The 19,920-nt window shown below is 37.7% G+C and overlaps 1 protein-coding gene across 3 annotated transcripts in view; it reads left to right on the top strand.

Moving 5' to 3' along the window:
• Positions 1-10,997, top strand: part of atp9b (ATPase phospholipid transporting 9B) — a 72,247-nt gene extending 61,250 nt beyond the window's left edge. For 2 of the 3 annotated variants that reach the window (XM_035952829.2, XM_035952828.2), the window contains 9 exons: positions 62-206; positions 579-643; positions 1,853-2,008; positions 2,255-2,319; positions 2,463-2,571; positions 4,851-4,908; positions 7,020-7,223; positions 8,464-8,496; positions 9,304-10,997. In XM_035952829.2, the coding sequence (XP_035808722.2) occupies positions 62-206; positions 579-643; positions 1,853-2,008; positions 2,255-2,319; positions 2,463-2,571; positions 4,851-4,908; positions 7,020-7,223; positions 8,464-8,496; positions 9,304-9,440 (972 nt within the window). In that variant the 3' untranslated portion in view covers positions 9,441-10,997. The remainder of the gene's footprint in view (positions 1-61; positions 207-578; positions 644-1,852; positions 2,009-2,254; positions 2,320-2,462; positions 2,572-4,850; positions 4,909-7,019; positions 7,224-8,463; positions 8,497-9,303) is intronic. The other variant, XM_023280244.3, reaches the window with a different exon arrangement.
• The last annotated feature ends 8,923 nt before the right edge of the window (positions 10,998-19,920 follow it).

Genomic DNA, 19,920 nt, shown 5'->3' with positions numbered 1-19,920 from the left:
GGAGTGAACAGCCTTGGCAGAGTACTGCTCTCTCTGAGTGCTTTTCTTGTGTTTGTTACAGGTGTGTTTGAGGTATTACGAGCATGAGTTTGTGGAGTTGGCATGCCAGTGTCCAGCGGTGGTTTGCTGTCGCTGCTCGCCCACTCAGAAGGCCCAGATAGTCCGACTCCTCCAGCAGCACACAGCCAACAGAACCTGTGCCATAGGTGAGTGTTGACAGGTAGAAGGGCAGCAGAACTACTCACCTGGAGGGATTCAGCTGTGTCCACCAGAGAGTAAAATGTGTAAAACAGTCCAGTGGGCGAACTAATTAAATCACCAGTTCTGTTTCATACTTTGTTTGAGTAAAGAGTAGCACTATTCAGCTGCACAGATTCCAGTCTGGGTGTAGAAAATCCATTTCTAACCCACATTTGAGTACATGAAGCTCACAGGTTGAACTGATGCGTTACCACATGTGTCCACAAGATGGCAGTAAAAACTCACCGAGAGAAGCACTCACAGTCTTCCTTCTTTTACAACCTCTAACATACTGTTATAATCTTTATTCTTCGTGTTTGTCCACTTTTGTGTGACAGGTGATGGAGGAAATGATGTCAGTATGATCCAGGCTGCAGACTGCGGTATCGGGATTGAAGGAAAGGTAATTTACCTCCATATAAACTGCCTAAATACTACTAATGATCTTCATTTATAGAGCACATTCAGCAAAACAGAACAGGCTAGTCATATCAACAAAATCTGAGATAGATTTAAGAAGAATATGGTGTCTAAAACCAACACAGTGTCATAAAAGGTAAAAATATTAATGTGAATAGGATAAGAAAGCTCAAATAAAATCAGGAAAGGTGTGTTTTCCTGGGGAATATTGTGCAGAGCCTTGGACTGCTTTGCTTTAGTTTTCAGATTGGACCCTGGAAGAAACAAGTTTTGTTCTCTAAACATCTCAAAGTTCGTACTGGTGCATACAGTACTAAAAGGTCAGGATATAAGTAGGAGAGAGGCCTTAAAAGTAATAAATCACACTGGGAGCCAGTTTAAAGAGGCTGAAAGTGGACTAATGTGATTGTGTTACTTGGTTCTGGTTAAAAGTCTGAACTCACTGTAGTTGATCAGTAGATTTCTGATGTAAAAAAGGCATAAAAGTGTGTAAAATAGTCTGTGTCTTTTAAAATTCTATAAAATATATCTAAAAAAAATTCTAATTCTTATAATTTTTTACAACACATGCTTTCCCTGATGTAAAAGTAGAATCTGTCTTAATGTGTTGCAATATAATAACAATAATATCTGTTATTTAACGTCCAGTTTTGGACGTAAATAATGTTTACAGGATCATTCATTTAGACTTTCAACTGATGTCCTGAATTAGATCCTGTTGCTCCAAAGTGTTTTCCAGTAAAAACAGAATATAATTAATGTCATAAAATTAACGTAATAGGTGTAAATATTGGGGTTTCGGCCCTGCAGTGCCATTTATAGTTTATTTACCAGAGTAATTTACATATTAAGGATTAAAACCCTATAAATGTTACATAAAATACAACTTTACATGACTGTAATACATATTAAGGTAAAAACCCTTCGGTGTTAATAATTGCAGAGCTTATCCTAACTAATTTAAATATTAACAGCCTTAAAAATCACAGTTTAACTTATTTACAACTAGTCTTGTGACATTACAAAAATATACCTGAAAACCCCAAAGTAGCCCTGCAGCAACAGTCACACATATTGAATCTGCCTTTATTTTTAATTTTAGGTCTTTCTGTAGACAGAGATGAAGCTTAAATGGTATTTTTTCAGTCCAGCAGCAGCCTAACATCTTTATATTTGTCTGTATATTTAACAGGAAGGGAAGCAGGCGTCTCTGGCTGCAGACTTTTCCATCACTCAGTTTAAACACATCGGTCGGCTGCTGATGGTTCACGGCAGAAACAGCTACAAACGCTCGGCAGCACTCGGACAGTTTGTGATGCACAGAGGAATGATCATCTCCACCATGCAGGTACGGTGATAATGTTTAAAAAACACTGATACAGTCTCTTTTTGACAGCTTGTGTTGTTGAATGGAAGTTAAAAATAATACGTCATGTCATTATTTAACATGATTTTTATTTTATAACTATGTGTGTGTTGGTTTTTTGGTCGTTGATCTTAATAAATTGTCTGGTTTGTTGTGTTTTGTGTGTTTTTTTTTCCCCACTCTGGGTGCAGTGAAGTTCCTCTCTAACTTTCTGTTTGTTACCCTCAGGCCGTCTTCTCCTCTATATTCTACTTCGCCTCGGTGCCCTTGTACCAGGGTTTCCTCATGGTTGGGTAGGTACATTTTCTGAAACCCTTCTGGGACCGATACAACCCAAAACAACACAACAAAGATCTGTGGATGTGTTTGATACTGTAAGCTTGTCGTTTTGTTGCCCATTCTCTCAAAACTAAACTTTTCTCTCCGTTTTGTGCAGATATGCCACAATCTACACCATGTTCCCAGTGTTCTCTTTGGTTCTGGACCAAGATGTGAAGCCTGAGATGGCTCTGCTCTACCCGGAGCTTTACAAAGACCTCACCAAGGTATATTATTTTTATTTGATTATTACCTAGCAACGGGCACCATGACAAAGACTTCTGTGATGCTTAATGACCTACAGATAGAGTTGTTGTGTTTAAGACAGACTGGGAGCTTAGTTGGTACAGTGCAGCCATTAAAAAGTATTTTGTGACGCTGTATAGATACCGACCAGCTCGACATGTTGTTTACCAATAATTGTGTGCAATCATATATTTACTAATAGCTGATGGTTAAATATGGAGCTGTTTTAGTCACATGATGTCTGCTGTTGGAGTAGGAAGTCACCACCATCATGGACATGGCAGATTTGTTGGGACTAGTAATAGTGTCTGCTTTTCTCCTTTTACAGTAACGGTTAATCGAGTATTTGTAATTACTCTTAGTTCTGGTCAGACAACATTAAACAGAACAAATGTCTTTCTCAGAGCTCCGATCCTATCTAAAAGAAATTTTATTCTACATGTCTCACTCAAAAAAAATCAAAAATAAAAGGTTTGCACTAGTGGTGGGACGCAAATTTTAAAAATTGATCTAATTAATTAGAGGCTTTGAGATATTTAATCACGATTAATCACATTTTGGTCAAATAGTAATATTTAACACAAAAAGCAAGTTTTTCAATTCAGAGAAATATATGTGTGAACTTAAACAAGAAAAATGTTTGTTTCATTTATATTCATCTGCATTGTTCATCTGTCCACTACATTCACAGATTACTGCAAACTCAAAATCCAATTATAGTGATTATATTCAACATTTTAAGACTTTTTTGAACTCAAGCACTTTCAGTGTCTTGAAAAGTGATCTATTATGGGATGGCTACACCGTTTGCTGGTACCAGGACTGTCGTAGCTAATGTTAGCGCTGGTGCTAACAGCAACATGTTTTGCATTGAGGTGATACTACTGGCTTAAGTGCTGCAATGATAAGAAAACTCTTTTATAAAAGAAAACTTTGCCCCCAACAAGCTCAGTGTGGTCTCGTCTTCCATCACTGTTCACCAAACTTTCTTGTGTGCTGACATCAGTGCATCTGTGCATCTTCATGGCTGGAAAACAGACTTTAGTTTCATTACTGCCACCTACTGGGCTGGAGTGTGCATCAGTGTTTGTTAGAAATTAAGGAACTGAGAAAGGTGCTACTCAGGTTAACAAAGAAGCCGCTGTTTACTCAGCTGTGACCAACAGTTATGTGACAAAAATTCTGAAACTTTAAAGATGAACTGCAGGCAGTGTTTCTCAGAGCAGAGAGGAGATTCAATGTAAAACACAAGGCAGGGCAAGTTTATTTTTATAGCACAATTCATACACAAGACAGTTTAAGGCGCTTTACAATGGTAAAGAGATACATTAAGAAAAAGGATTTAAAGGTAGACATACATTAAAGTCATAGAAATAAAACCTAATTAAGTAATAAAAGTGCATTAAAAGTCAAGAAAACAGATTGAGCTAGTAAGAGAAAGCGGCAGCAAACAATATGGTTATCAGGTTTGATTTAAAAGAGCCGACAGTTTGAGCAGACCTCAGGTGTTAAGGAAGTTTGTTCCACAGGTGAGGAGCATCATAGCTGAGTGCTGCCTCACTAGTCTGGGTTCTGGTTCTGGGAACAAACGGTAAACCTGTCCCTGATGACCTGAGGGCTCCGGATGCTTCATTTTGGTTAAGTCATTTTTGTCTAAATTGGAGTCGGTGGATAAATTCTGAGTCATTTTGGTCAAAATTTGAGTCATTTGGATCTAAATTTGGGTAATTTTGGCCAAAATTTCAGTTATTTTGATTAAATTTTTAAGTTATACTGGTGAACAGTGGAGTAGTGTTGGATAAATTCTGAGATTCTTTGAAACATTTGGACAAGTTTAGTAACATATTGGACAACTTTTGAGATATTTTAATCAAACTTTGAGTCATTTTGTGTAAAACTAGATTCCAGGATGTATTTTAGTCCAGACTATTCAGTGCTTTGTAGAGCAGGAGTCAGATTTTGAACTCTATCCTTTGACTAACAGGAAGCCAGTGGAGTGATTTGAGGACTGGTGTAACGTGGTCCAGTTTCCTGGTGTTAGTTAGGACTCTGGCAGCAGCGTTCTGGATCAGCTGCAGCTACTTGGTTGATATCTACAACATACTAGATCAATAAAATAAATGCAGCATGGCAAACAGAGGAACAAAAACAGCCAAAAACTAGCACAAAAATGTCATTTTCTTAACACATCAACAAACACATGATTTAGGTCCCAAAAGTGTAAAAACGTCTTGCAATAATGGATGTTTTTCTCCTTCAGGGGCGTTCATTATCCTTCAAGACTTTCCTTATTTGGGTTTTGATCAGCGTCTACCAAGGTAAGGTGCACAAATTTGCTCGCAAAGTTATATTTGAGCGCATGAAACCATAAGATTGACAAAAAGAACCTTTAAGATTTCACCAGAATCAACCATAGCATGATGTATCTTTAAAGAATGACCCGGTCTTACATTGCAGACTGTCAAAGCAACTCTTGAAGCAGCATTTCATCATGTGCACTATGTCTAATACCAGGGTCCCCGGGCCCCTTCCAACCCTCAGACAGTCTGTTTCTCAGTATCTAAGGTTTCCAACCGCCATCCGCTTTTACATGCAGGCTTTTGTCTGTCCAGTAAATCGATATTTCTGTAATCGCTAAGCCATGCAGTGTGTGAGAAAGATCTATGTTCCTGCTCGAGCGTGACTTCCTGACAGCTCGAGGTTTTTAATTAAAGGCTGATATCAGGTCTGTGGGAGGGAAAAAAAAAGGAAAATAAGGACGACAACAGTGCGGGAGGAAAATATTAGGCACCAATCAGGCTTCATTTATTACAGCGTTTGAGTCGCTGGAATGCACCGTATGAAGACTGTATGAAAAACCAATTATGTGATCAGTTATAGGCTATTAGGCTCAATTTGTGTCGTGTTATAATAAAACTAAAGGCTATCAGGATTCGGCAGGCGCCTAAAGATGACTGAGCGTCTGGACACTTGGAGAAGTTTACCAGAGTGAGACACACTGGAGCACATTGTGCATCTTTTAGCCTCGTAAATAAATTGAATCAGTCCTTATCTCCAGACACATCTAGCCTCAACTCGCATTCTGATCCGGTGTTTGTGCCGAGCAGAACTGAAATGGGCCAAATTAAAAGGTGAAAATGCTTGTTGTGATTCTCATGAGGCTACTTTGGTGAAAAGCTAGTCCTGGTGTTGATAATAAGTCATAAACGATGTGGATAATACCGTGTAAAATCAACAAAATCTGAAATAGTTCCCACCTGACCTCCTCAGTACCAGCTTATTCTTTATCTACAATAACTTTAGTGTATTCAATGAAGCCATGCAAAGTTTCACCTTCATACTGTGAATATTTCCAGAGTTCCAGGTCCTTGAAGTCCATAGAGGTGGATCTAGATTTATCACTTTTTAATGGACTTTTTCCATCATTTCTGAGCCTCAGAACTTCATCAGTCCAGCAGATAGAACCATGACATTTAGGAGGAAAAACACATTGGAGTTCTAGTAAAAGCTACAGCTAAAATAACTAAAAAAGTTGGAAAATTAGTGCAAAAAGTGACAAATTAACCACAAAAAGAGACTAAATTGCCAAAAAAGGGCCAAAATTACCACAAAAGAGGTAAATATATCACAAAAAGACACAAAATTTCCACTGACTGAAAGATGCAAAAGTACCACAAAAAGGCCAAAACTACCACAAAAAATGCAAAATAACCACAAAAAAAAGACAGTCATCACAAAAATAGGTGAATTTACCACAGAAAGACTCAAAATCTCCACTAAAATAAGCAAAATTACCTCAAAGAATCATGTTTCTTCATCGCCTGTAGCTTAATTTAGTGATCAAAGTTTTGCCTTCAGATTGTGAATATTTCCAGAGTTCCAGGTCCTTGAAGTCCATAGAGGTGGGTGTTTCCTTGTGTTAATTTTGGCACTTTTCATCTGAATTGGTCTCTTTTTGTGGAAATTTTCCAGCTTTTTTAAAAGTTATTTTAGTCGCAATTTTTTTTTCCAACTGTGTTTTTCCTCCTAAATGTCATGGTTCTATCTGCTGTACTGATGAAATTCTGAGGCTCAGAAATGATGGAAAAAGTCCATCAACAAGTGAAAATTCTGGACCCAACTCTGGAAATATTCATAGTATGAAGGTACAACTTTACATGATTTAATTAAATATACTAAAGTTACTGTGGATAAAAAATCAGCTGAAATTCTGAACTTTTGTAGTTCTTGTGATGGCGAGAATTCCACCCTTATGATATTTTCACTAACATAAAACAAACAATAACTTCTGGTGCCGACTGTTCACAAGGCTCCTAGGAACCTAAACTCTATAAACCTTCACCGCTGATCTGATTCCATCTTCTCAGCCAAAACAATCGTCAGTCGGTCAGATTTCATGCAGTCGATGTGTCTCCTTTGGCGCCACCAGGTGGTATCCTGATGTACGGCGCTCTGGTGCTGTTTGAGTCGGAGTTCGTGCACGTGGTCGCCATCTCGTTCACGGCGCTCATCCTGACCGAGCTGCTGATGGTGGCGCTGACCATCCGGACCTGGCACTGGCTCATGGTGGTGGCCGAGTTCTTCAGCCTGGGCTGCTACCTCGCCTCGCTCGCCTTCCTCAACGAGTACTTTGGTAAGTCTCTCTTGTTTTATTAGACACCTTTTATCTTCGAACATTTAGGTAACAGCAAATCTTCATCAGTCTTTGACTCATTTATGCATTTATTGAACTTGTTTTTTGTGTTAAAGGTGGAATCAGTAGTTCTAATCCTACATCCTTTACTGTCATAGTTGTTGCAGTGAGAGAGATGATAAATCTGACATATGGTAACTTCAAATATCTAAAAAAAAATACATAGTTAAATGTCAAGAGTCTTTCTCCAAAATCACAGACTCCAGCTTCAATGAAAACTGTGCAACTGAGGCAGAAATATATGTAAGAAAAGTTAAGAAAAGTCAAGATATTTGACACAACAGCAGTTTACTTACTTATTCATGTAAAGGGTCAATTGATGATTTTTTATTTTTTTTCTAGGGCAGATATCGATTGTTTCTAATCACAGAGACCAATAATTGATGTGTATTTGTATTAAAAAAATATAATCCTGGTGTCAAAATTAAGAATTCCAACACAAAGTTTTGCTGAAATGCCTTTGTTTATGTTTTATAAATGTTTTCTCAAAAGACCGCTTTTCCACATTTATTTTTTTCATTGTTGATAGATTTGTATTCATGACTTCTAACCAGTGAGATAGTGCTGTGTGGACATTGCTACAGCTTAATCAGAGTCAAAATTAATTTATTTTGTTTGGGAATCAGTTAAAAGAATAACACAAAATACTGATTATCAGTTCTGTTATTTGACCAAGCCTGTTATTAGTGGATCTCTGCTTGGTGTCCATTAATCTGCTAACTATTTTCTGGATTATTTCATTTTTGTGAGACATTTTTTTCTATAAAATGCCACTTTTTTAGTCTAAACAACATCCCAAAACCCAAAGAAATTCAGTTTATTGTCACAGGAACCCAGAAAAATGACTGCAACAGTGACTCTGTTACTACAGCAGCAACTAACTAATCATTTCAGGCTTTTTTCTCTGTTAACTACAAATCCTAGTGAGCTGCTGGTTCAGTAGCTGTGATAAACAAGACTTCACTGTTGGTTTGACGTCTCCAGTATTGAATGCAGAGTCTTGTTCACTGCACCTGCTTTCTGTTTAGTTTGATGTGAAGCTACTCGTGTTGTCCTGTAGTTCAACTGTCAGCTCTGTGCCTCTATCTCCTCCCTTCTTCTTCTTCTTCTTCTTCTAACCCTGTTGTCCTTCACTCACTGTTTCTGCTGCACTTCTTCTGCTTCTGTATGTTGCCAACAGGCATAGGCAGGGTGTCGTTTGGAGCTTTCCTTGGTAGGTTTTGCCGCCTGTGGAATCGTCTCATCCGTCCCTGTCGTGTTGTTCTTGCATCATGTTCCTGTGATGTTTCATTGTGTGTCTATTTTGTTTTATGGCATCAGTGTTATCATTGTGTTGTTATTGTCATGTATGTTGTTTGTGGAATGAATGGCATGGAACTAAGTCCTACATGTTGTGATTCAACGCATCAAGCACTGCATCTGATTTGGACTTTCTAAGACTGTCCCGGCTGTTTATGTTAGTTTTATGTCTTATAAAGAAATGTTGACTTTTACGTTACTGGATTGTCTATAATAAGGGATGTCCCGATCCGATCACAAAGATTGCTCAGACCCAGTATTGACTTTATTAAACACAACCCTAAACTCGAGTCTTTGTTTTCGTCTGCCGTTACACAGGTGTTGGAAAGAGAGAACACAGTTTGTGACAGGATTTTGATTCAGTTTCTTCACCAACTGCTGCAAAAAAACTGAAAAATCTGAAACTGAACACTCAATTTACCCTCTAACACCACATTTACCCTCTAATACTACATTTACACTCTAACACTACCTTTACCCTCTATCACTACATTTACCCTCTAACTCTGTATCAACCCTCTAACTTTACATTTATTAAGTGTTACTAACTTTAATGTGCTTCAAATGTGTATTATCTATAAAAAATGCTGTCAGATTGGGACTTGTTATCAGCAGATATTACATATTGAATGATTTGCATCGGTTCAGGACTCCTCTACTTACATCTCCATCTGTTTGTGACAGCTTAATAACACCTGTACTGTTTTTTTTGTCCTCCCAGACTTGTCTTTCATCACGACTTGGCCTTTCCTGTGGAAGGTTTCCGCCATCACGCTGGTCAGCTGTCTTCCTCTCTACATAATCAAATACCTGAAGCGCAAGTTTTCCCCGCCAAGCTACTCCAAGCTGTCCTCGTGAGCCAAACTGGGATTACTATAGTTCGTTTAGCAGCTCAGCGCTTCTCTGACGTTTCTATTTTCAGCACTTTTTCTACTCACTGACGCTCGGTGTTGAACGGGTCGATGGAACCACTGGAACAAAAACACGCAGGAACTCGTTCTTTGGGTTTTTGTCGCTGAGATTACTTGAAAATACGGAGCACATAATAAAAAACAAACTGCACATGCATGGATTTATTGAAAACGGCCGACGTGGCTGCAGTTGGGAGGCCTGAAAACACTCGACCCCATTTTGTGGAAGAGGGTCGATCTGCCTTCTTTTGTTTTAAAGCATTTAAACGGCTTCAAGCGTCATTTTATACCAGTCGGACGCATTTCTTTGGATGTTTTCTAAGTGGTGTTTGGACTTTTTTTATTTTTTCTTACAGGTATTGAACAGTGTTGAGTTGCTGTAAGGGATATTTAAAAAAAGAAGATTTTTTTTCCCTGCGTTACTGTAAATAAAAGCCTTTACATGCAGCTTTGGTCGCTCCAGATGTCCACGCGAACCTCACTGTGTACAAATGTGCATTAACAAAAAAAAAACAAAAAACCCACGACATTCAAACTGCTGGCTTCAAAGTCAGTTTCTGCTGTTGTACATCCTCTACATTTCCAGTCAGTCCAGCGTCTGTCTGGTGTGAAAACCAGAACTTCATAGCGACGTTAAAGTTTGCGTATTTGGCCTTGACTATCCTGCATAGTTCTACCTTCATGATGTCTGTCGGTGGCCGTCGCTCCTCATTTCAGGACACAGCGGCTTCGCTTTGTGCCTCATTACGATGTATGTTAATGCGTTGAAGCATCTGATGTCAAACAATCACAGGTTTTGGTTGGAGTTTAGTTTTTTGAACATGAAACCTGCTGCTTTTTCTTGAAAAACTTGGCTGAAAGAGTCCAAACGAAGGATCCAGAAACAATGACGGCTGAGTATTTTTAGGCCTTTATTGACAATATAACTCCTTTGTTCCTCTTTTTGACATTTTTAAGGAGGAATGAGTTTTATCATTCACTCCATCTTGGTGTTTAGTGTGTTTGAAGAAAAGAGAAGGGATGAAACTGGTCTTTGTAGATGTACAGTTGAGAAACCAGAGCGTAGTTTAGCTATGTTTACTAGTCAGGTTGTCTGTTTTTTTCCAAATCATAGTTGAGTTAAACTCATGTCGATCATTCCTGAAGATTACTTCTGTTGTATTATTTAAATTGCAGCAACCGAACTGCAAAATGTAGCTACGCTAAAAGAAGAAAAAACAGTGGATGTCTGTGTCTGGAGGGAATTTGAATCTGGTGATTCCTGTGTTTTCTGTCCAAGTCTGTGTTGTCGTGTTAACTTTTGTTTCCTGTGAACTTTGCTTTCCATGTCGTACACTGCGATTTCTAACAGTCTGTCTGTTATTTATAAAAAATGTTATCGATTAATGAGTAATAAAAAGAGAAGATTGATGCCAGAAAGTTCCCAGTTTTAATTAGTTGGACAGCGCAGTTTGTCGTTTGGCCACGAGATGGAGACAAAGAATAAATAATGCAAGTAAAGGAGGATTTGAGTTGAATGTGAACTGAATTATTGAGTTTTTAGAGAATCTCCTCCAAGTTTATGAAAGTTCAGAGATTAATAATAGCACTTATATTATTGTTGAAGCTCTTATAATCAAAAATATACATATTAAAGCCTCCTGACGTCTGTTTGTCAGCAGGAATACGTCTTGTTTAATGGATATTATTACACTTTAATCACCTAAATGAGTGTAACTGATGTAAACTGGCACACAAAAAAGCACAGTTTATTTAGAAATATAGAAATTTAAGTTAGGATTTTCACACTTCACATTTCACACTTTGTGACTGAACATATGTTTATACACTTTCAAAACAAGCAAAATAATTATTTTGCATTTGTGATTCAAGCGTCCGGACCGCACTGTAATAAATAACCTTATTATTATTTTTTTTTTAAATTACTGTTGATCTACAGATTTTTCCATTTTCTAATTGCAGGCAATATCTAGTAAAATCAAAAACAAAAAAAAAAAATCTGTATTCAAGTCAGAAAACATAACTACAGGCTAAAACTGAACTTAATGTCCACATAAAAATTATAATTTTTTTCAAATGATATTTGACTGTTTTGTTGTACTTAAATCAGCTAAAAGATGTTAATTGAAAAATTTATTGTACAATAATTTTATGTGTTTATTTTACAGATGTTTTCCTTTTTTAAAGAAAAAATATTTTTAAAAAATGTAGAAATTATTTTACACATTTACATTTACAACAGACAGACAAAAAACATAAATACAGGCCCAACTCTACTTTGTCCACATAAAAATTCAGTAATTTTTTTCAAATGGTTTAAAAAAAATCAAGTCTTTCACAACATTTGACTCTTTTGTTGTACTTAAATCAGCCCAAAACATAATATTTTTAATTTATTATTATATAATTTTTTTAAAAAATGCATTAAAGGATCCATCCATCCATCCATTATCTATACACCACTTAATCCTCACTAGGGTCATGGGGGGGCTGGAGTCTATCCCAGCTGACTCAGGTGAAGGCAGGGGACACCCTAGACAGGTCACCAGTCTGTCACAGGGCTACATACAGAGACAAACAATCACTCTCACATTCACACCTACGGGCAATTTAGAATGATCAATTAACCTCAGCATATTTTTGGACTGTGGGAGGAAGCCGGAGTACCCGGAGAAAACCCACGCATGCACAGGGAGAACATGCAAACTCCATGCAGAAAGATCCCGGGAAAGCCGGGACGTGAACCAGGGATCTTCTAGCTGCAAGGCGAAAGTGCTAACCACTACACCACTGTGCAGCCCTTGCATTAAAGTATTAAAAAATAATTTAAAAAAATCTAACTTATTTTACACATTTCCCTGTTTTCAGATAGCATCAAGTGAAATCACAGGAAAAAGTATAAATTTAAATGTTGATATTAAAAACAAACGTAAGCAAAAGCAGTGCATAATGTCCACAACAAACTGTATTTTTTTAAATGGTAATTGATTCTTTTACAACATTCATCCATAAAATTATGCTGTTTTTTCTGTTTAAAACCGCAAAAGTATCTTTATTTTACATTAATTGCTGTTAATTAAATTTAGCCTACAGTTTTAAACCTGCCGTCATTTTTTAATCATTTTTTGTGGTACTTTTGCTGCCAGATTAAGTTCTAGAATTGTTGAATACGAACCATCTTTAAATGAAAATGTCTGAGTGACATCCGCCTTCAGGGAAGTAAACAAACCAGTCCAACCTTGCAGTAATTACAGCTTTTAAATGCAGGCAGATTTTATGTATACTGTAAGAATAAAGATGTGTTTCAGGGTGTAATCTAAGGCAGTAAACAGACAATGTGTTATCAATTTCTCCCCGCAGAGCAGGAAGTAGTTTGTGTTTGGAGGGCGACCCGGTGATGAATGTGATGGTCCGATGGCTTCGACATGTTCAGAAAACTGCTTTCATCTCGACTCTCGCTGCACATCCACAGCGGGGAGAGAAAGAAAGAAGAGCTACAGGTTTTGTTTGAATGTTTGTGTGTCCAGTCATGATTGTGAGTTAATGTTCAGCACGAGGAGCTCTGATGGAGCGAATCGTGTTCATGTGACTAATAATTTACTGCACTAATGGAGAGCACTTGGTCTCCTTTCATGCAGATTTCTTGTATTAATTTATGGCTTGTCGATGAAACAGCATAGTTCGACGTTAACATCAGTCTGGATCTGGTTTTTATGAGGGGAAACTAACAGGAGAATTAGATTTTTGAGTTGGACTTGACAATACAAACATTTCACAGCGGTTTAAACAGACGTTTAGAGTACATTGGCTGTAACTTTGATGCAAATTTAAACGCAATATCGAGCTCTTTGTTCCAGAATTTAAGCCTGAATGACTCTTCTGGATGTTTAATTGAACATTAAACTGCTCAGCTGATCTCAAGCCGCTCACATCACCACAGGGTTGATTTTAAAAAATAACAGCATCTGCAGAGTATTTATGAGCTGACGTCTATCTGAAGGCAGAGAATTGCTTTCTGAGTAACTTACTGGTTTATAAATAAGTCTTTATATAAAAGTCAGAATGAAGAGGCTGAGTGCTTTACATGTAAGATATCTGGGAAGGACTAAAGTGCTTTTCATAGAACATGACTTATTTGTTTTGTTCAAAATATGAGCCAATTTGCTTGATTTTTAATTAGTTTTATTATTTAGAGATGATGCAGATTAGCATAGTTCTAACACAGAGCATGAAGCTGCAACTAAATTAAAATGGAAAAAAAACTTATTTCAAGGAACTTTTACCTTGAAATAAGTGAAAAAATCTGCCAGTTGAACAAGTGAAAAATGGCTTGATAAGATTTCTTGAAATAAGATATGATATTTAGAATATTGAGATCTTAAAATTAGCTGGGAAAACTTATTTTAAGCTCTATTTTACCAGGATTGTCAAACTTAGGTGTCTTAAAATAAGCCAGATATGCTTAAAAAAAAAAAAAAAATAGCAGTTTTCTGGTTTACATTTACAGGCACCAAAAAATACTGTTTCCTTGTCTGAAAGAATCCAAAAATTCAGCAAAAAAATTCCCCAAATTACTGAAAATTTGCAAAACCTTCAGGAAGAAAATTCCAATAATTACTTTAAAGTTTCCCTTAAAAGTTTCATTTTAAAAAAAATTCCCAAATTTGGCAAAAAAATTCTTGTAAATATTTTCAAAAAATGAGTAAAAATCTTCCAAAAAAATATCCTAAAAATATCTAAAGTGATTCCATATATATCAGTAAAACTTCTAATATTTTCTTTAAGAACATTCACAAAAAAATCAACCAAAATCCAACGAATTTTGCTGGATTTTGGTTGATTTTTGTGTGAATGTTCTTAAGAAACATTTTTAGCATTTCTTTTTTTCCACCAAAAAATGTTCAAAGATTTCCCAAAAATGTTGAAAATGTGGACATCAGAAGTTTCACTGTGAAAATATATTTTTTTCTCCACATTTTCAAACTTTAAAACGGGTTAATTTGACCTGCAGGACGACACGAAGGTTTCAACTTATTTTGAGTTTTCTTGTAAAATTCAAGTCAAAACAAGATAATTTCAAGATTGTTTGACTTAACAAGATATTTAAGATGCATTGTCTTAAAACAAGTCCCTCCATCTGCTGAAATGTCACTTGTTCAGTGAATTTATCTTAAATCAAGTGGGATGAGACATTTTGACTAAAAAGTGCTTGATGGTAGGTTTGATGTTCTTGTTCTTCTTCTTAAAGGCCTCACCTTCTCTCCTCCATATTTCTGCTCAGTTTTTGTTGCATCTGACCACAGAACTCCACATTTAGGTCTGTATTTGTTAAGAGATTGAACATTATTCATTTAACATTTGGAGAGTGGAGGTCAAATTAACAATGTTTGTGTTTTCTAACAAGACTAGATGGCAAAACAGACCAGAAGGAGAGTGTTGAGATTTAGTCATGTGAAGTATGCGTCATTAGTCGGTCTTCAGTCTGTGCAGCGCTTTGACAGTCAAATGTGGTCTACAAACAGCCCATACATGACATATAGTATGTAAAACCTAACAGACGAGGCAGCAGGTCCAGCGTGTCGGCAGCATGACAACAGGAACATGACAACAGAGCTGCTATGCTGTCAGAATGGAAGTTAATAATATAATGTTTCATTTCTGGTACAACAAATTGTCTCGTGTCATAAAAAAAATGACTCCATAACTTAATTTGAAGCCCTCCAGTGTTTTTGCAAAACACTTCTTGACTAAACTCGATTTTATCCAGCCCATAAGTGGAATACAAAACACTTACACAGCAGAAATTTCAGATGCATGGAACATTTGTCAAATTAGTGTATATTTTTTCACATTTTTGCTGCTGTTTTATATACTGGAGGGGGCAGACCTGCCATTATGCCATTATGCTATCTAGTTACTAAGCGGCTAAGTGGCTTCTGCAGCTATATTCCCTCTGACTGGGCTTGTTATAAAATTCCACAGCACCCTGTTTGAATTAAGAAACAGCAACCAGCAGAGATAAAGTTACCCTTAATGATATTCCCTGACTGGCTCGATGGGGGAGAAGAGTTTGGGTGAAGGCTTCTCCTCCTTCCAGGAACCCAACTGGGAAAACATCTCCAACATTTCATTATTCATCCAGATACAAAGAACATTGAATTGGCAATATCAGCTGTTGAAACGCCCAAACAGAAGCAAACAGAATCTGCTTCTTTTGACGTTTTAGCTACAACTTTTTCATTGTGCCCAGAGTAAAAATGTGTCTTTGTCACACATTTTGGTTGATTTTATTTAAGGTCTTCTGGAAACATGACAAAATCTGCTGGATCATATAGATACATACAGAAATACTAATATTTGGTTCAATGTCCTTTGGCCATTTTCACCTCAGTTCGGTTCTTCTGGTTTCCATCTACAAGCTTCTAGTTTATCTTTGACTCCTCTGGACAGAATTGGTGCAGTTTAGCTAAATTTGTTGACTTGTTTCTTCATCAGTCCAGAGGTTCTTGATGGGTTTCAGTCAGGACTTTGGGGAGATCAGTCTAGAACCTTCATTCCAGCCTGATGGAACCATTTCTTTACCTCCTCTGATGTGTGTTTGGACTCATTGTCTTGTTGAATCGTCCATCTGTGTCCACGAATCCTCCTTCTTCATTATTCCATTTACTTTGTGTAAAGCTCCAGTTCCACAGAGCATGATGCTGCCACCACCATGCTTGATGTTAGGTTTGATGTTCTTGGGGTTAAAAAAAGACCCGCCGACAGTCTGAAACCAGTCCTAAACCAGTCCTTAAAAGGTCTAAAGCTAGGACCAAAATCAAACCTAAACCTAGTCCAAAAAATGTTCAGAACCAGTCAGTATACAGTCTGGAACCAGTCCAAAACCAAAACTGGAGCCAGTTGTAGAAACAGTCCTGAATCAGTCCTAACAAAGTCAAAACCCAGTACAATATTGGGACCAAAACCAAATCTAAACTACTCCTAAAAAAAAGTCCAAGACCCGCCCAAGACAGTCTGAAACCAGTCCTCATCCAGGACCAGATCCAGACTAAAATAAATCCTCAACCAACTTTATGTCACATCCAAAACCAGCAGAACCAAGACTGAAACTAAACGTAAACCAGTCCAAAGAATATCCAAAACCAGTCCAATATACAGCTTGAAACCAGTCCAGAAGCACGAATCCTCCTTCTTCATTATTCCATTTACTTTGTGCTGGGCTCCACTTCCCCACAGGATGATACTGCCACCACCATACTTGATGGTAGGTTTGGTGTCTTTTGGGTTAAAAAAAGACCCGCCCAAGACAGTCCTAAACCAGTCCTAAACCAGTCCTAAACCAGTGCTTAAAAGGTCTAAAACTAGGACCAGAATAAAACCTAATCCAGTCCAAAAGAAATTTCAGAACCAGTCAGAATACAGTATGAAACCAGTCCAAAACCAAAACTGAAACCAGTTTTAGAAACAGTCCAAAACCAGTCCCAAAAAGTCAAAAACCAGTACAGTATTGGGAGCATAAGCAAACCTAAACTACTCCTAAAAAAAGTCCAAGTCAGTCTGTAACCAGTCCTGAGCCAGGACCAGATCTAGTGTGAAATAAATCCTAATGTCCACACAAAAATCTGCATTTTTACAAATGCTAACTTATTCTTTTACAATGTGTGGCTTTACATTTGCTGTTTTACTGCATTTAAATCCTCTAAAAAGACCATTATTTTAGTATTGGCTAGTATACGAAAGAAAAAAATTATGTCACACATTTTTGACTATTTTTCCTGTTTTGTTAAATTAGAGAATATGGGGGGTGCCCGTATAGCTCAACGTGTTGAGCAGGTGACCCATGTACAGGGGCTGGTCCCTGACGCAGCTGGCCCGGGTTCGATTCCCGCTCGCGGCCCTTAGCTGCATGTCTTCCCCTGACTCTTCTCCTGTTTCCTGTCTCTCTCACACTGCACCTATCCAATAAAAGCCGATAAAAGGCCAAAAAAAAACCTTAAAAAAAAAAAAGAAATTAGAGAATATGAAAAAAATGTTAATTTACATGTGTGTGTATATAGATATATTACAGATGTTCCCTGTTTTGTTGAACTCCAGAAATCTGAAAAATATACTAATTTACATGTTGACTGCAAAAAAGAAAAAACTATGTAAAAACGATCTTAAATCAGCGTAAAGATGTGATTATTTCACTATTTTTTTCATTATTTTCACAGTCTTTTGCAGTTTCTGAATATTAAAGTATTTTTTCAGCTGATTTTTTCTGGCACGCTGCTGCCAGATTTTCACTGTTGATTCACAGTTTTATTTCTTTCTTCAGCGATCACTAAAAACGCCTCTGAGGATGTTTTCAGAGCAGAATCCCGTCTCCAGACTTCCTCGTGTATCAGCAGCTTCTCCTCTCTGGCTTTGCTGAATCCAGCCTCAGGCCTCTGCAGACGCTCCCTGGGCTCCGGACGACTCCTCCCCGCCCGTAACCTGGCAACCGGCCTTCAAAACAGGAAACGGAGCCGGGGATTCCGTCACGGCGGCCGAGAAAAAAGGAGAACATTGATGGGAGACAGGAAGCCCGACTGTAAAAAGAAGACGGGGTGGAGGGTGGCGCTGCGAGGGGTCAAAGTGTTCAAGCCCGGAGACGAAAACTGGCTAAACCAGGGCTGCAAACATGCGGCCCGCAGGCCAGATCCGGCCCTCCAGAGGGTCCAATCCGGCCGAAGGATGACTTTGTAAAGTGTAAAAATTCCAGAGAAGACATTAGCTGCAGATTGTAATTTTATAAAACTATAAATTTAAAATTATTTCTAGACCATGACAAGTTGTTTGGATCATAAAGTAAAATACTAGATTGTTCATTGTTCTTTTGTCATTTTGTGTCTCATTTTTGTAATATTTTGTCTTGTTTTCGTTGCTTTTTGTCTTTTTTGTTTGACTTTGTCGTTTGTCTCATGTTTTTGTCATTTTGTTTCTCATTTTTGTCATTTTGCGTTTCCTTTTTGCAATATTTTGTCCTGTTTTTTTTTCATTTTGTGTTTTGCTTTATTTATTGTCTTGTGTGTCGTTTTGTGTCTTTTTTGTCTGGCTTGTGTAGTTAGTCAGTTTTTTTTGTCCTTTTATTTCTAGCTTTTGTCATTTTCTGTCTCATTTTTTGTGGCTTTGTAACTTTTTTCTCAAATTTTTTGTCTGATTTTTTATCATTTTGTTTCTTGCTTTTGTTGTTTTGTGTCTTGTTTTTGTAATATTTTGTCTTGTGGGGGTTTTTTTTGGTCTTTTTTTTGTCTGACTTGTGTCATTTTGATCATAAAGTAAAATACTACATTCAGCTCCAGGTAGCTGTGACTAAATCTTTTATTGCTTTGTAGACACTCTGGAAGTTGTAATGTGTAACTGAGGCTTAATGCTGCTGACATTGAATTTATTTTTCTTAAGAAATTTCAGGTTGTTCATGATGTTTGTAAAAAGATAATTCCAGAAATGTGAACATTTTCAGAATGTACTTTTTTTTGCACTTTTTTGTACTTTTTTTGCACTAAAGGAAACATTAGGAATTGTGGTTATTTCTAGGTTATTATGCTCTGATTTTACTGGTCTGGTCCACTAGAGATTAAACTGGGCTGAATGTGGCCCCTGAACTAAGATGATTTTCACACCCCTGAACTAAAACAAACAACTGATAGCAGATAATCCTGAGATAAAACCTCATCACTGTTTCCGGCTACGTTTCTGTCTTCTCAGCCGATTACTTAACGTCCCCCGACACCAGTTTTCTGACCTCAACTTGTGGTCAAACGGGCTATTTTTACCGTTTTATTGCCCTCCGTCCAGAAACACTTTATAAACCAGAGTGCACATATGGCGAGGAAACACAAAGGCTTACAGTAATATGCTTCCTGCCTTCCTTCCAGATCGTTTTTCCAAAACAAACAGGTGATTCAGCGGCGGGGGGAAAGCCAGTCGTTTCTCCGGTTTGTGAAGAACTCGCAGTCGCCGTCCAACGTTCCGTCGTGTTTTTGTTCGAGTCCAGAATCGAAGCCAACTTCTGGATTCTGAGGGTGGAAAAGAAAAGCGAGTCGAGGTCTTTTCCACCCCGTCGAGTCCAAACCACGTCATACCGAAGGCTGGCGGCGAAGCGGGAATCGGAGGACAGAAATGTGACGGTTCGACCACCTCCTCGTCCACCGACTGCTCCTACTGGGGTCAAATGTGGATCTAGAAGTTTCCAGGACTCTGATTAAAAAGAGCAACGTGAAGATTTGTGTGGTGAAGGTCAAACATTGGCTCAGATCGAAGGCCGAACTCTTCACGTTTAGCCATTTTAAGGCGTTTAGCTCAATAAATGACTGATTACTTGGTAACAAGACGCTCATGTGGGACTAAAGGGAAAAATGCATGTTGCCCAACAGCTGAACTGTGTGTTACTGCCCTAAAACCTC

Source organism: Amphiprion ocellaris, chromosome 15 (assembly GCF_022539595.1).
Source record: "Amphiprion ocellaris isolate individual 3 ecotype Okinawa chromosome 15, ASM2253959v1, whole genome shotgun sequence".
In the NCBI taxonomy this organism is placed as follows: Eukaryota; Metazoa; Chordata; class Actinopteri; family Pomacentridae; genus Amphiprion; species Amphiprion ocellaris.
The sequence above is the reverse complement of the archived record's forward strand: the minus strand, read 5'-3'. Positions and strand labels throughout refer to the sequence as shown.